General features: G+C 45.3%; 1 protein-coding gene across 1 annotated transcript; it reads left to right on the top strand.

Moving 5' to 3' along the window:
• The first annotated feature begins 2032 nt into the window (after positions 1 to 2032).
• LOC126518360 (tonsoku-like protein) lies at positions 2033 to 7815 on the top strand. Its single transcript, XM_050168217.3, has 2 exons — positions 2033 to 2782; positions 4027 to 7815. Exons 1-2 carry the CDS (start codon positions 2612 to 2614, stop codon positions 7468 to 7470), a joined length of 3615 nt encoding a protein of 1204 aa, XP_050024174.2. The 5' UTR covers positions 2033 to 2611; the 3' UTR covers positions 7471 to 7815.
• The last annotated feature ends 4408 nt before the right edge of the window (positions 7816 to 12223 follow it).

A 12223-nucleotide genomic window follows, 5' to 3' on the forward strand; every position in this document is an offset into this window, starting at 1 on the left:
TCTTACGGGCATGCGCACGTGGGCATAACCAGCAGTACATGCACGTGCATACTTGCAAATAACAAAAGAAGTGCAGCGGTAAGTATAACTTAAGCACGATAAATGATGTGTACGAAATTATTGTATCGCGATGATTGTACACGAAGTTACAGAATGATATCAATTGCGACATGGCAAAACTAGGAACAAATTGACTTGCCACGGTCTGTCACTTCTGTACAGGAACATACACACATCAAGACATGGCAGAAAGGCACGACATTTTTCCTACGCTCTCGTTGATACCAAACATTAGAAATGCGATTTTCGTAAGTGTGCATCCTTCGTTTCTTCAACTACCTATGCACCGGACCTACAGAACTTTTCCTTGAATTATATATCGCCGCCATTACGCCAACAGGCAATGAAGCCAAGGAAATCATAGTGGTAATTAGCTGTGGTTAAATTTTAAAATGTAGAGAACAATGAGTGATGAACCGCTTTTTAACATGAAATTAGTCTTACAGTTTTTTATTGGAAACAGATACTCTCAAAATCACTTGGACAGGAAATGTTTAGCACACGACTAACAGCCCTTCTAATAAAAGGGCTCTCTTGAGGTTCCACTATCACTGTTATGTGTTGCCTTGTTCCATCATGTTTTTTTAACGAAACCCAATTGCCATCGTCCATGCCCTAATCAGTGTCATCATTTTAGTACCTATTTATTTTACGCCATTTACAGCGACAGTTTTTAGGCCTTTTTACAGCCATGTCACATTTACCATGATAAATCCACTATCCACTGCATTCACGATAAATTGTTAAAATTACCTTTTGGCATGGCGCTCTTTGGTCATACTTGGCCCTTGCGCCATTAAACACCACACATCATCATTAGAGAACAATGAAGGAATAAGCAATGAAAGTGGACGAAAAGATAACTTGTCGCCAGGTAGGGACCGAACCCACACCCTTCACATTGCGGGTGCGATGCACTGTACAGATATATAGTTTAAAGGAAGAGAGTATGGTCTATCAAGACGCTTCTTTCCTCGACGTTTACACACTATCTTCCATTTCGACAATCTTTAGTGGCGTGACCTGCAGTGACCTATCCTACTGCATGTGACATGTACTGAATTCTTCGAGATTTGTCATCTTGCTCTTTCTTTCCTCTTTCGTCCCCTTCTTCCTATTTTCCATTTCTATGTTCCTGTCTCTTCCTTTCTGAAGAGTAGGCAGTTGTTGTGCCCCTTCCGGTGGCGGTTGCCAGCCTGCTCCTCGCTTACCCTTTCCTGTCTAGTGTATATGTGTTTTAGAAATAAATAATTATAATAGACCCGAGGACAGGGCCCTTCCTCCGGTCCACCGGCCCAAGCTTCAAGTAAAGAAACGTCTCAATGGACCATACTCTCTTTAAACTACGCAGTATGTGTAGCACGCAACGACCCGTTGTCTTTATGACTATATATATGTACACACACATACATACATACATACATACATACATACATACATACATACATACATACATACATACATACATACATACATACATACATACATACATACATATATACATATATACATACATACACACATACATAAACGGCGCGATGCGCCACCATCTCGAAGGCCGTGCTTTCGGCGCACTGGGATGTCACCGCTGGTTCCCAAACAAGCAGAACGCGCCGCGCACGAGCTTCTAGAGCACGTGAAAAAAATTCGCGTCCGTTCGATCGAACCAAATTTAGAGCGTGAAATACGAGAACACTCAACAGCCAACATCAAAACAATCTTTAGAAACGAAGGGCGCCGAAAGCGAATGTTGACGTCATGGCCGCCCTTTCATTTGCTGATCATTGGCTGAGGTATTGGCTGAGATATGGTTGAGATAATAATTGCAGCATTCAAAATATGAAAGACAAATAAAAAATTTATAGAATATAATAATTTGTTATTGCAATCTCAGACATCAACATTATTCAAAGCGAAACTAGAGACCGTTCTTTTTCAAATCACCAGAACCAAAAACAAATGGCGCCATTTGTGCGGACATGTTATGATGCGGTAGGTCAGTTTGGCGGCAAAACATAATAAAACGTCAACTGACTCGTGAAAGTCAAACGTCAAGACAGCGTTTGTGAATACGTAGTCCTTCTCTTCCTTCTGTGGTTTAAGGAAGTTTGCTTGCGAGACCGTTGGGTCAACAACATGTGTGTGACCGTGAGCGGCAGCACCCGACCGTGTTTGTGAGCACTGCTTTTGTGATCAACGTGATACCACAGAACGATACCGTTACGTGCATCTGTGCGATGATGCCGCCACGCACTCGGCCCGGAATAAAACAGCCGACGAGCGTCAGGCGAGTAGCAGAGTACACTGCATGAAGTTCCAGTTGTACGTGGTTACACAACAGCAAGAGCAGCACTACAATCGCAACGATCGCAGGGCTGTTCGCTCCCCGAGTGTGAAGCCGACCTGCCGCGCGCACTTCGTTTCCGTGCAGTCCGCATGTTGGGACGGCGTCACTTGGCGTCTAAACGCGTCAGTGTGCTAGGAAGCTCGACTGAAGCTTCCATCGCGCACTGCTGCCAACTGGCAACGCCGACGGTGTCGTAGCGCAATCATGCCTGGAGGCCGCAGCGCTTCTGCGTCGCTGTGCCGCCGCATCGACCAGGACAAGTGTCTTGCGCAAAAGCACGGCAAGTTTCGTAACCTGTACGACCTCTGCTTGTACAAAGGCGACACGCTGCGTGAACATGGAGACTACGAAGCCGCGCTGGCCGAGTTTGATGAGGTACGTGCAATCAACACCAGCGTGATCTTGTCAGCAAGCTGAGCATTCACAAATGCCTTGCCTTACGGTCACCAGGTTGGTGAATCGCAAGCACGGCAAGCTGGAGGCATGTCTTGCCATCTCGTGTTGGTCACAGCCAGGTTTGCGAGAATCGAACAGGTGCGGTCACATAATCGTTATGTGGGATCCCTCCAGCGAGAGTTCAGTTTGCGGCTCATTACTGGACACGAGACAAGTTTTCATCAAACATAGACCCACCCTATGTGCTAACATCACGATAGCAGTGATGCTCGAGCTTGCAACTCTTACATTTTTTATAGTTAGTGTGAATGTGACAGCCAATCACGAGAAAGATTAAGAGTACTCGCCATGCTGGTGTATTTGCATTCCGGTGTAGTTGCGATGGTCAGGGAGAAAAGAAACTGCATAACTGCAGCTTGACTAGCCCCACCGGCTTCATAAACCAGGGAGCAGCAGCAGTGTAGTACATGGAAATTGAGATGATACATACTATGAGAAGTCCTTTAATACTCCAGTTACACGGGCAATTTAAATCGGTCCTGACCAAAATCAACTTTATCGACCACGGTTGGCCCCTTTAGGCAGCTTGCACAAAGCAGCCAATTGCAATCAAGAATGGTATCGCAGTCAGGCTTCATCACAGTCAAAAGTGCCCATGTGACACCGATATGGGTCGCCGATGGTGGCAACTACTTTCACAAAGTAGTGCAGAAAATATTAAAGGCCAATGTTTCTAACATTTCAGTGGTTTGTGCAATCCTGTTTTAATTCTGGTTATCTAGAGAACATCATTTGTCATTATAATTTTGTTACAACAATTTCAATGGCACATGTTGCTTGAACTTTTTTTTAATAGAACCACAAGTATGTACAGTCCCGAACAAAAGTTTGGAGACCGCGGCATCAGCAAAAAAAATATATATATATAAAAATTTCTAGCATGCCTCTGCAGGGTGGAATTGCTTCAGTACATTGCGTTGTTTAAGCACATAAACTGTGCCACTCAATTTCAGCTGGCACGCCCAGGCTTCAAAGAAGACAATAATTTTAGCAGCATCATTGGTCTATAAACTGTCACTCGTGACTGTACATATCAGCATTACATAGTGCTTAGTGTAAAGGTATCCGAATTGCAGCACACACAGATCTAGACATAGGCCATTACTAGCCACATTATTAGTGTCACTAACAGAGCAACTGGTGGATGCTGCTGGTTTGTGCAGGCTTTTCAAGTCTGCGAGGTGCTGCCAGACCAGACACAACTTGACAAAGCCGAAGTGCATCGGCGACGGGGCGAGTGTCTTATGCAGCTGGAACGCTTTAATGAAGCCCATGATAACCTCAAGAGCTACCTAGCATTGGCTGAAAAGGCTGAATCATATGTGGAACAGCAGCGTGCCCTGGCAACACTGGGGCAGTGCTACTTCGTTCAGCACCAGACAGAAGCCAAACCCAGCGAACGGCTCATCAGCAAGGCCAAGAATGCGTATCTCAAGTCGTTGCGCATAGTTGAAGACAACCTTGCAGATACCTTGAGTGAGCCAGAGAGAGTTGTCATGAAAGGCCGCCTGCTACTCAACATGGGCCTCCTTTACGATGCAGTGGAAGACCCCAAAGCTGTTGAGAGCTTTAAGTTTGCGCTTGTACAGTTTATGAAGCACCGCGAGTCCAAACAGGATCTTTGTCGATGTCTCTCAGCACTGGCCAACATCCATCTCAGGCAGGGAAACTCGGAAAATGCACTGTCGCTGGCAGGACGCCTGCTTGACATTGGTAGAGAAGCTAAGCGACCGGATATCAAATGTGAAGCACACCTACTTCGAGGAGCAGCCATGTTGCAGGCAGGAGACCGTGACGAAGCCCGCGTCACCTTCAAGCGTGCCATGCAGCAAAAGAGCCCCATACAAGAGGACCATGAGCGTGCTATTCTTTGCGTTAAGCTTAGTCAGGCACTGAGGACATGGGATTTGGACCTCAAGGAGACAACAGATCCTGCCACACGTGTCAGGCTCCATGAAAAGGCCGGTGATGCTTTGGTGCAGTGCTTGCTACCCCGGCCAGCCCTGAAGGAATACGAAATGGCCGTAGAAGAAGCTCTCTTCTCTCCAGAAGCCATCTCTTCAAAGAAGCTCGCTGATCTCTATGTCTCCCTAGCAGAAACATGCAGTGATGTCCGCGAATATGATTCGGCCCTCAAGTACTATCGCCTAGAACTTTCCCTGAGAGCTGACGAGCCCGACGAGATGGCATCGACAAAGCTGAGCATTGCTCGGATGCTTCAAAAGACATGCGGTAAAAGAGCTCCAGAAGTTCAGGATGCAATTCGGGAAGCTATTACATTGTCTCGAGCAGCAGGAAAGCTCGCTCTGGAGCTTGAGTCCCTAGAGGAGCTGGTCTCTGTGCAGGGCAGCACCGACAGTGATATTCAGGATAGGATAGAACAGCTCCGTGCAGCCGGTGCAGATGACACTGAAAGCTCCACCCAAAGTCAGCAGTCAGGCACTTTGTCTGAAATCGATCTAGAGGACATCTCAGACGCCAGCGACAGTGACCCCGAATTCAGTGACACTGTACGGAGGCCAAGGAAAAAGCTGGAGGAAAAGATCAACACAAAGGGGGAAACAAAGCTCCACAAGGCTTGCATCGACGGTTCTTTGAAAAAAGTAAAAGAGTTGCTTAGGATGGGCCACTCAGTGCACATCCGGGACTACAGCGGGTGGCAGCCTCTGCATGAGGCAGCAAACTACGGGTACCTAGAGATTGTGAAGTGCCTTGTAGAAGCAGGTGCGCATGTAAGTAGCCCCGGAATGAAAGGTGTCACACCACTACATGATGCCTTGGGAAATGGGCATTTCGAGGTTGCATTATATTTACTGGAGAAGGGAGCTCGCCCATCACTGAGGACAGCCGAAGGGGACACTCCACTGGACATTGTTCGTAAATGGAAACACGACAACCAGTCGACAATGAACCCCAGTGAAGAACTATGCCTGCAGAAGGTGGAACTACGGCTCAAAGAGGCGAATGCTACAAGCAGTAATGACGGCTTATTGTTGGGTTCTGCTGGTGAAGATGGTCCGTGGATATCTTCACAGTCCCTGAAACGCGGACAAGTTGGTCCTGCTCTGGTAAGGGAAGCAGACGACTGGCTTGAAGATGACCTTTCAAAACCGCAGCCAAAGTCCAGACGCCCAGCAGAAGCAGAGTTGCCTGCATTGGTGACTGAAATGGATGACTGGCTTGAAGACGACCTTCCAAAGGCGAGGTCTAAAACAAGGTGTCTGACAGAACCAGACTTGCCTGCCACAAGGAAACGAAACCGTTCATCTGAGCAGTCATTCTGCTCAAAAGTCATGCGCCTCGAGGAGGAGGAGGAGGAGGAGGTGAGCATCACTGAGGACAGTGATGGCACAGAAGTCGTCGACGCAGCCGACAGTGTTGAATTCGCAGCACCACCTTCTACAAGTTATCCTGCCTGTAACACTCTCACTGCGTCCTCGGCTTCTCCCAGTGGTGCCATGACTGCACCGTCAGGAAGTAATCTCTTAGTTAGAGTTCGTATCCTCAACACACTTTTTTTGGTTCCATTACCCAAGGGCACAGCTTCTGAAAGGACAGTAGGATGGCTCGCAACAGAAGCTTCAAAACGGTACCAAGATTTCCAAGGCACGCGACCCATACTTAGAATAACACTTCCCGATGGAGCGTTGCTTGATCCGTCGGACTGTATAGACGTATTAATGCACGGGCCACACGCTGAAGTCATCGGACAGGTGGAGTCCTGGGATTTGCCTCCTCTGGCCGAGCGTTACCATTCCGAGTGCGAGCGAAAAAATGTGTCGGCATGCATAAACCTCGCAACCGTTCTAGAGCCCTGTGTTGAGAGTGGAGACTTCACAATGCCGTGCTTCAACATCAAGAACGTGGAGTTCTTCTTTCGTGCCCTAAGACACCAAGACCCGCTTCACACCCTTGACATCTCTGGTACTGTTTTGACCCCCACAGCGGCGACAGCATTGTGCGACTGCCTCACTACACTCCGCTCTCTCAATCGTCTTTCACTCAAGTGTACAGGCTTCAGGCCGAGCTACCTCAGCACTGCCATTCAGACTTTACAGAAGGCACAGGTGGATCTGCCATGCACGGAGCTGGACTTGAGCTACAATCCTATCGGAAGTGATGGAGGCACAGCGCTGGCCTCACTGCTGACGCATTTACCTCAGCTGACAGTTTTGCGAATTGAATGTTGTGATCTCTCTGACCCTGGCTCCTGTCTGCAGGGCTTGAGAACATTAGAAGCTCTTCACATTGGGTTCAACCTTCTGAACAGTGACAGACTCACTGCACTAATGCCAGTGCTAGATGTGAATCCCTTAAAACTTTTGGACCTTTCTGGCTGCTTCACAAATGATGTAGCCAGACTAGGAGAACTGCTGGTTAGTTCCCTGTCAAAGGTTAAGTGCAAGCTTACGGAGATTGGGATCGGTTGCTGTGGTCTGACAGACAGTGACATAGATGCACTGGGATCATTGGGGAGTGGCACTCTGTGCAAACTTGATGTCACAGGAAGCCCTGGTATCAAGCATGAGAGCATTGAGGACCTGTCGCAAAAGCTGTGCGGTGTGAAAATCTGTTCCGATCACAGCGCTTATGATTGTTGTTTATAAAAACAGAAGTGCTTAGAAACATGTGTTTATATTATCAAACTGATGAACTGGTGGGATGTGCTAGTCATAGGTGTTAGGAACTGTAAAAAGGCATGTTGGAAGCAGTGACATGGCATTATGTAAATTCTTTCATTTTCAGCTTTGAAGTGTTCACATCTGCCATTTCAGTGTGACAAGAAAACTTGCAAGAATGGCTGCTTTCTTGATGTCTGCTTAATGTTAAGAAATTTCTCACCCACAAACAACTACCATATCTTTTTCTTTCAGCGGTGACAGTGTATAAAGTGTTACATATAACCTGTGTTGTTATAGAATAATGCGTAAAATAAATTTTTCGCCAGCTCATTTTGATGTGGAAAGGTCTGTTGTCAAGAGCTCGCAGTTAGAGATTATTCATTTTCTGCATGTTTTAGGGTTCCGAAAATTTGTTTAGAATGTACAGCACTTCTTTATGGTGCTTACGTGTAACTGCAAATCGTGTGACTGTAAGCGATGAATCTAAAATTTTGTTTTGCACAAGTTGTACCGCGTGTGCTGCAACCGTAGACCGATTTATTATGCAAGCTCTGTAGATTGTGGATTTTCACCGCTTGCACCTGACAATTATAATATTAAGGCATGGAGCTTTAACCTTTAAGTGAGTTGGGAAACACTGGCAGTATGTAACACACTCAAGGCAGACCAATAGCACCGTAGTTGGCTTAAGAAGATACATTAATGCTCAAAGGGACACTAAAGGCAAATACTAAGCCAACGTGGACTGTTTAAATACCATTCCAGAAACCTGACAACGCTTGTTTCATGCCAAGAAAAGACTTAATTTACGAGAAAAATCCATCTCAAGGGTCTGAATACCTTTTTCGAAATTCAAATCTCCCGCCACCCATTTGGGGGACTGGTGATGTTACATACGCCATCACCACCCTTTGTTGCTGTGGGAGAGTAAAACAATCACCGATAGACGGCGGCACTGAGCCAAGACAGATTTAAAGACAGAGCGGTGGATTTGCCCCTGCTGCTACTTGCAGTTTGTGCGAGTTTTGCAAGCCAGCAAAATCAACGCAGCACTACGCAAGAATGAAACTACTGAAACGCGAAAGTGTGGGCAGCACAGAGTCAAGCAAAAACGGAACGTTTCGACCGCCTGTGTCGTCAGGGGTAATTTCAATTAGTTATTTTTTCCAAAAATGAAATAGAAATGGACACATAGCATTTTATTTCGTCTTATAATACAAGTGTGCTTTTGCAACGAATGGTTGAGTACTAGCGACAGAATTTAACTGAGGAATGCTTTCGTCATCGGGCAAGTACTTAAATGTCCTGGGGGAGTCTCTAACCGTGTCCTGCATTTACCTCAATGGCTTGATTATTAAGGCTCTGTTCGCAATAAAATATTGATGCCTTAGAGATTCTCGAGCACTCATCACTTTAGCTTGACTTAACATTTCCCTTTGGTGTCCCTTTAAACTAGTTCAGACATTAATCAAGCATTGAACTGCTTTTCATCTCTGGACAATGATGAACATGTGCCAATTTCCACTTTCTTTTTTCTTCTTTTTCCTGTGCTAACAATCAAAGTGAAGGCATAACAAGCTACGTCTGAGCCAATGATGAAGCGAAAAAAAAAATGAATTGGATGGTTAGAAAATACACCTCCTGCTTGTATAGCTCAAATATCATAATACTGCTTAAAAAGTGTACATAACTATAGGATACTGCAGTCTTACAAAGCAAGTTCCTCTTTTTGTGTGTTTGTGGCTTTCATATAGCTAACAAACATTGTAAAATCATGAGTCATTGCCGTACACCAATTCTTTGGTGCCTTGTGTTGTGAGGAGAATTTCCATCTGATCTGCTCGCTGCAGTAGAAGCTTTACCATGTAAAAAACATTTAAAAGGACACGAAAAAGAACCATTGGATTAACCTAGAATGTCAAGTTGCTCTTTGGGAAGCTTCAACATTTTCTTCATGCCAACTAACAACTCCGGTGCAGCAAAATATTGCGAGTGAAGAGGCCCTATAGCTGTCTCATAATTCAGATCGCCTGAGATGAACAGAGTCACTTAAACAGTTTTTCCTGCACTGTGCCAGCAATCTAGGTAGTCATGTTCTGTTTGACTTTACTTGCTGCTTTGAGTCGGAGGCTTACATGGAGAAAGCATCGCTCTGCCACAAATACATAGTGCCAACAAAGTTCGGTAAAGGGCTAAGATCACTGAGCTTTTATATAATGAAATCAGCCAAATTATGTTGTCAAGGTGTAGTGGCAACGAAAACTCGAAGCAGGAAGTTCAGCGAATCGTTTATTTGGGCAAACTCATACCCTCGGAACCTAAAGAAATACCGACAAAAATTTTTATCTTGCTTTTTATGGCTTATTAGATAGCAGCTGACTTCGTAACGACGGTATGGCGGCAGAATTTTTCAAACGTGCAATAAATAATTTATAGTACCATCATCAATGCGGCCAGTTCAAAAATGTGTGCCAAAACCAGTACATCTTCACTGCATAGGTTGTACTGACAAGAGCATCTCATTACATCAAAAAAATGAAATTGGAAGTAGTTGTCAGGCAGTGTCACAAACAACTGACGCACGCATCAGTGAGCCTGGTCTAGTAACACCACCCCATGCAGTAGTCGCAAGTCATGTAATGGCTGTCACTGAAAGCTGAGTATGCACCGCATCTGCAATTCTTTCCTTTTTTGCTCTGTACTACTTTGCATTTGACGCGAGGTAAGCTTAGTTTTTCTGCTGCTGCTTCCCTTTGAATGGGCCATGTCCTCGTCGGCTCCTCTTCCCCCTGTTATCTCGTCTTTTGGCGAGGCACTCACGGTGCAGTGGTGACCACTGCATCACCCACATGGCAATGATATCACATAACCACAAGTCCACAACCCCAGTTTTCATGACGCTTTGAGAACCTCCGGTCAACAGCCCACAGCCGCACTGCATTCAGCGCATGTTTTCAGTTTGATGCATGAAACAATGGTATAATTCATGGTTTGTCGTACATTTGTGAAATCGAGACCTCATACCACTACTACAGAGCCAGCGGCTATGTAATGAAGCAAAACGAACGGAACTAAAATTTTATGTTGTTACCCTTTAAATGTTGTAAATGCACTAGCCGTGAACGCATTCATAGGTTGTCAAATCAACTCGATCAGTTATCATGATGTCCCCTGTTCCATAACAGTGTTGTACATTCTAGATTTCCTTGACAAGCCCGCTGAAGTTAGCAATCGCTACACTCTGATAGGGCAATCCCATCTTTGTACACGTGGCTGCAACATTCAAGATGCTCGAACACCTAGTATCGCAAGCACATATTGTGCAGTGACATAGCTGTCACAACGCTTGTCACATTTAAACTGAAAAGAACATGTGGCATTACAGCGGCACCTGGCAAAACAAACTTTCCATGGCCGATTTCCTTCAGCGAAAAATTATTTTTTTGCATTGTTTCTGGTGGCGAACCTATTATTTTAGTCCCAGATGTTGTTTAATCATGCGAGAAATGCAATAAAATATTCAAATACATTACAAAGGAATTATATACTTGCCAAATAAGGAGGATGTTTGCAATACAGAGGGAATTGGAGGAAGGGGAGCAATTCACACTAGTGTTTACACCCACGTGCACAATTGGAATGTCACGGTTCAGTCTAAGTTTGTCTCCCACTGCTAAATGAGGCAGAAGACGCTGATCGCCTTTTCTTCAGCATGTTTCTGAGGGCAAAACGAGAGGGACTCTAGACAATGGAAAATGGCGGCCAAGGAGGACATGGAACATGGAAGTACATGAAACATGCAGGTGCATTTGGTTCGTTCAGAGGAACCAGGATCGCTCTGCAACTTTCAGAAAAGTGGTTAGCCGCAGCTGAATGAAACCAGCGGCATATGGCTTGCCATAATGTGGCGCTCCGTAGAGTAGTTTTCATATTCCGCTGAATTAGTTAATTAACCAAGATGAATTATGCAATTTTTCTAACATTCACTTTAGACTCAATGGAATTTCGTTGTGTTGTAGAGAGGATTCGAAAACAACCGATGCAATTTTTTGTGGCAATGTACATGCTGCGTGGTGATTTTTTTTTTTTTCGCCGTTCAAAGAAATCCCGCGAAATATGAAGTAAAGTCACGTGACTGCGCTTATGCGCTGTCGTATTGCAGCGCTCTTCAACCGCGCTTCGTGCGAAAGGACCGCGCGCGGACCATGGCGAAGTGAGCGGCTCTAGGCATCGGCTTCACAGTGCGTCAGCATCTTTGACGGTGGCACACATAAAGGAAACGCCGTCGTCCCTGATAAGCGATAAGCTCGACGCAAGGTCGAGAGCGCTGCAATGTGATAGCGCACGAGCGAAGTCACATGGTTGTATTTTATATTTCGCGGGCTTCCTTTAAACGCCAAAAAAAATATATATATATATATATATCGCCACAAAGGATTGGATCGATCGTTTCGGAATCCACTCTACAATGCATCGAAACGCACTTGGCCATAAAGTGAATAATAAAAAGTTTGCATAATTCGTCTTAGTTAATGAATTCAGCGGAATATAAAAAACACTCTTAAGGAGCGCCACACGACGGCAAACCATATGCCGCTGGTTTCATTCAGCTGCGGCTAACCACTTCCTTTTTTTACATCCTTGGTTCAAGTTACGTGAAACACCCTGTGTATACCACCAGAAGCCAACAAACACTGACACCAAGGACAACATACGTTGTCCTTGGTATTGTCTCCTA

The sequence above is a fragment of the Dermacentor andersoni genome, chromosome 11, assembly GCF_023375885.2.
Source record: "Dermacentor andersoni chromosome 11, qqDerAnde1_hic_scaffold, whole genome shotgun sequence".
In the NCBI taxonomy this organism is placed as follows: domain Eukaryota; kingdom Metazoa; phylum Arthropoda; class Arachnida; order Ixodida; family Ixodidae; genus Dermacentor; species Dermacentor andersoni.

Coding starts and splice junctions, on each gene's coding strand:
- LOC126518360 (XM_050168217.3), top strand. CDS start 2,612: ATGCCTGGAGGCCGCAGCGCTTCTGCGTCGCTGTGCCGCCGCATCGAC. Junction 2,783..4,026: donor CGCTGGCCGAGTTTGATGAG/GTACGTGCAATC, acceptor TGGTTTGTGCAG/GCTTTTCAAGTCTGCGAGGT.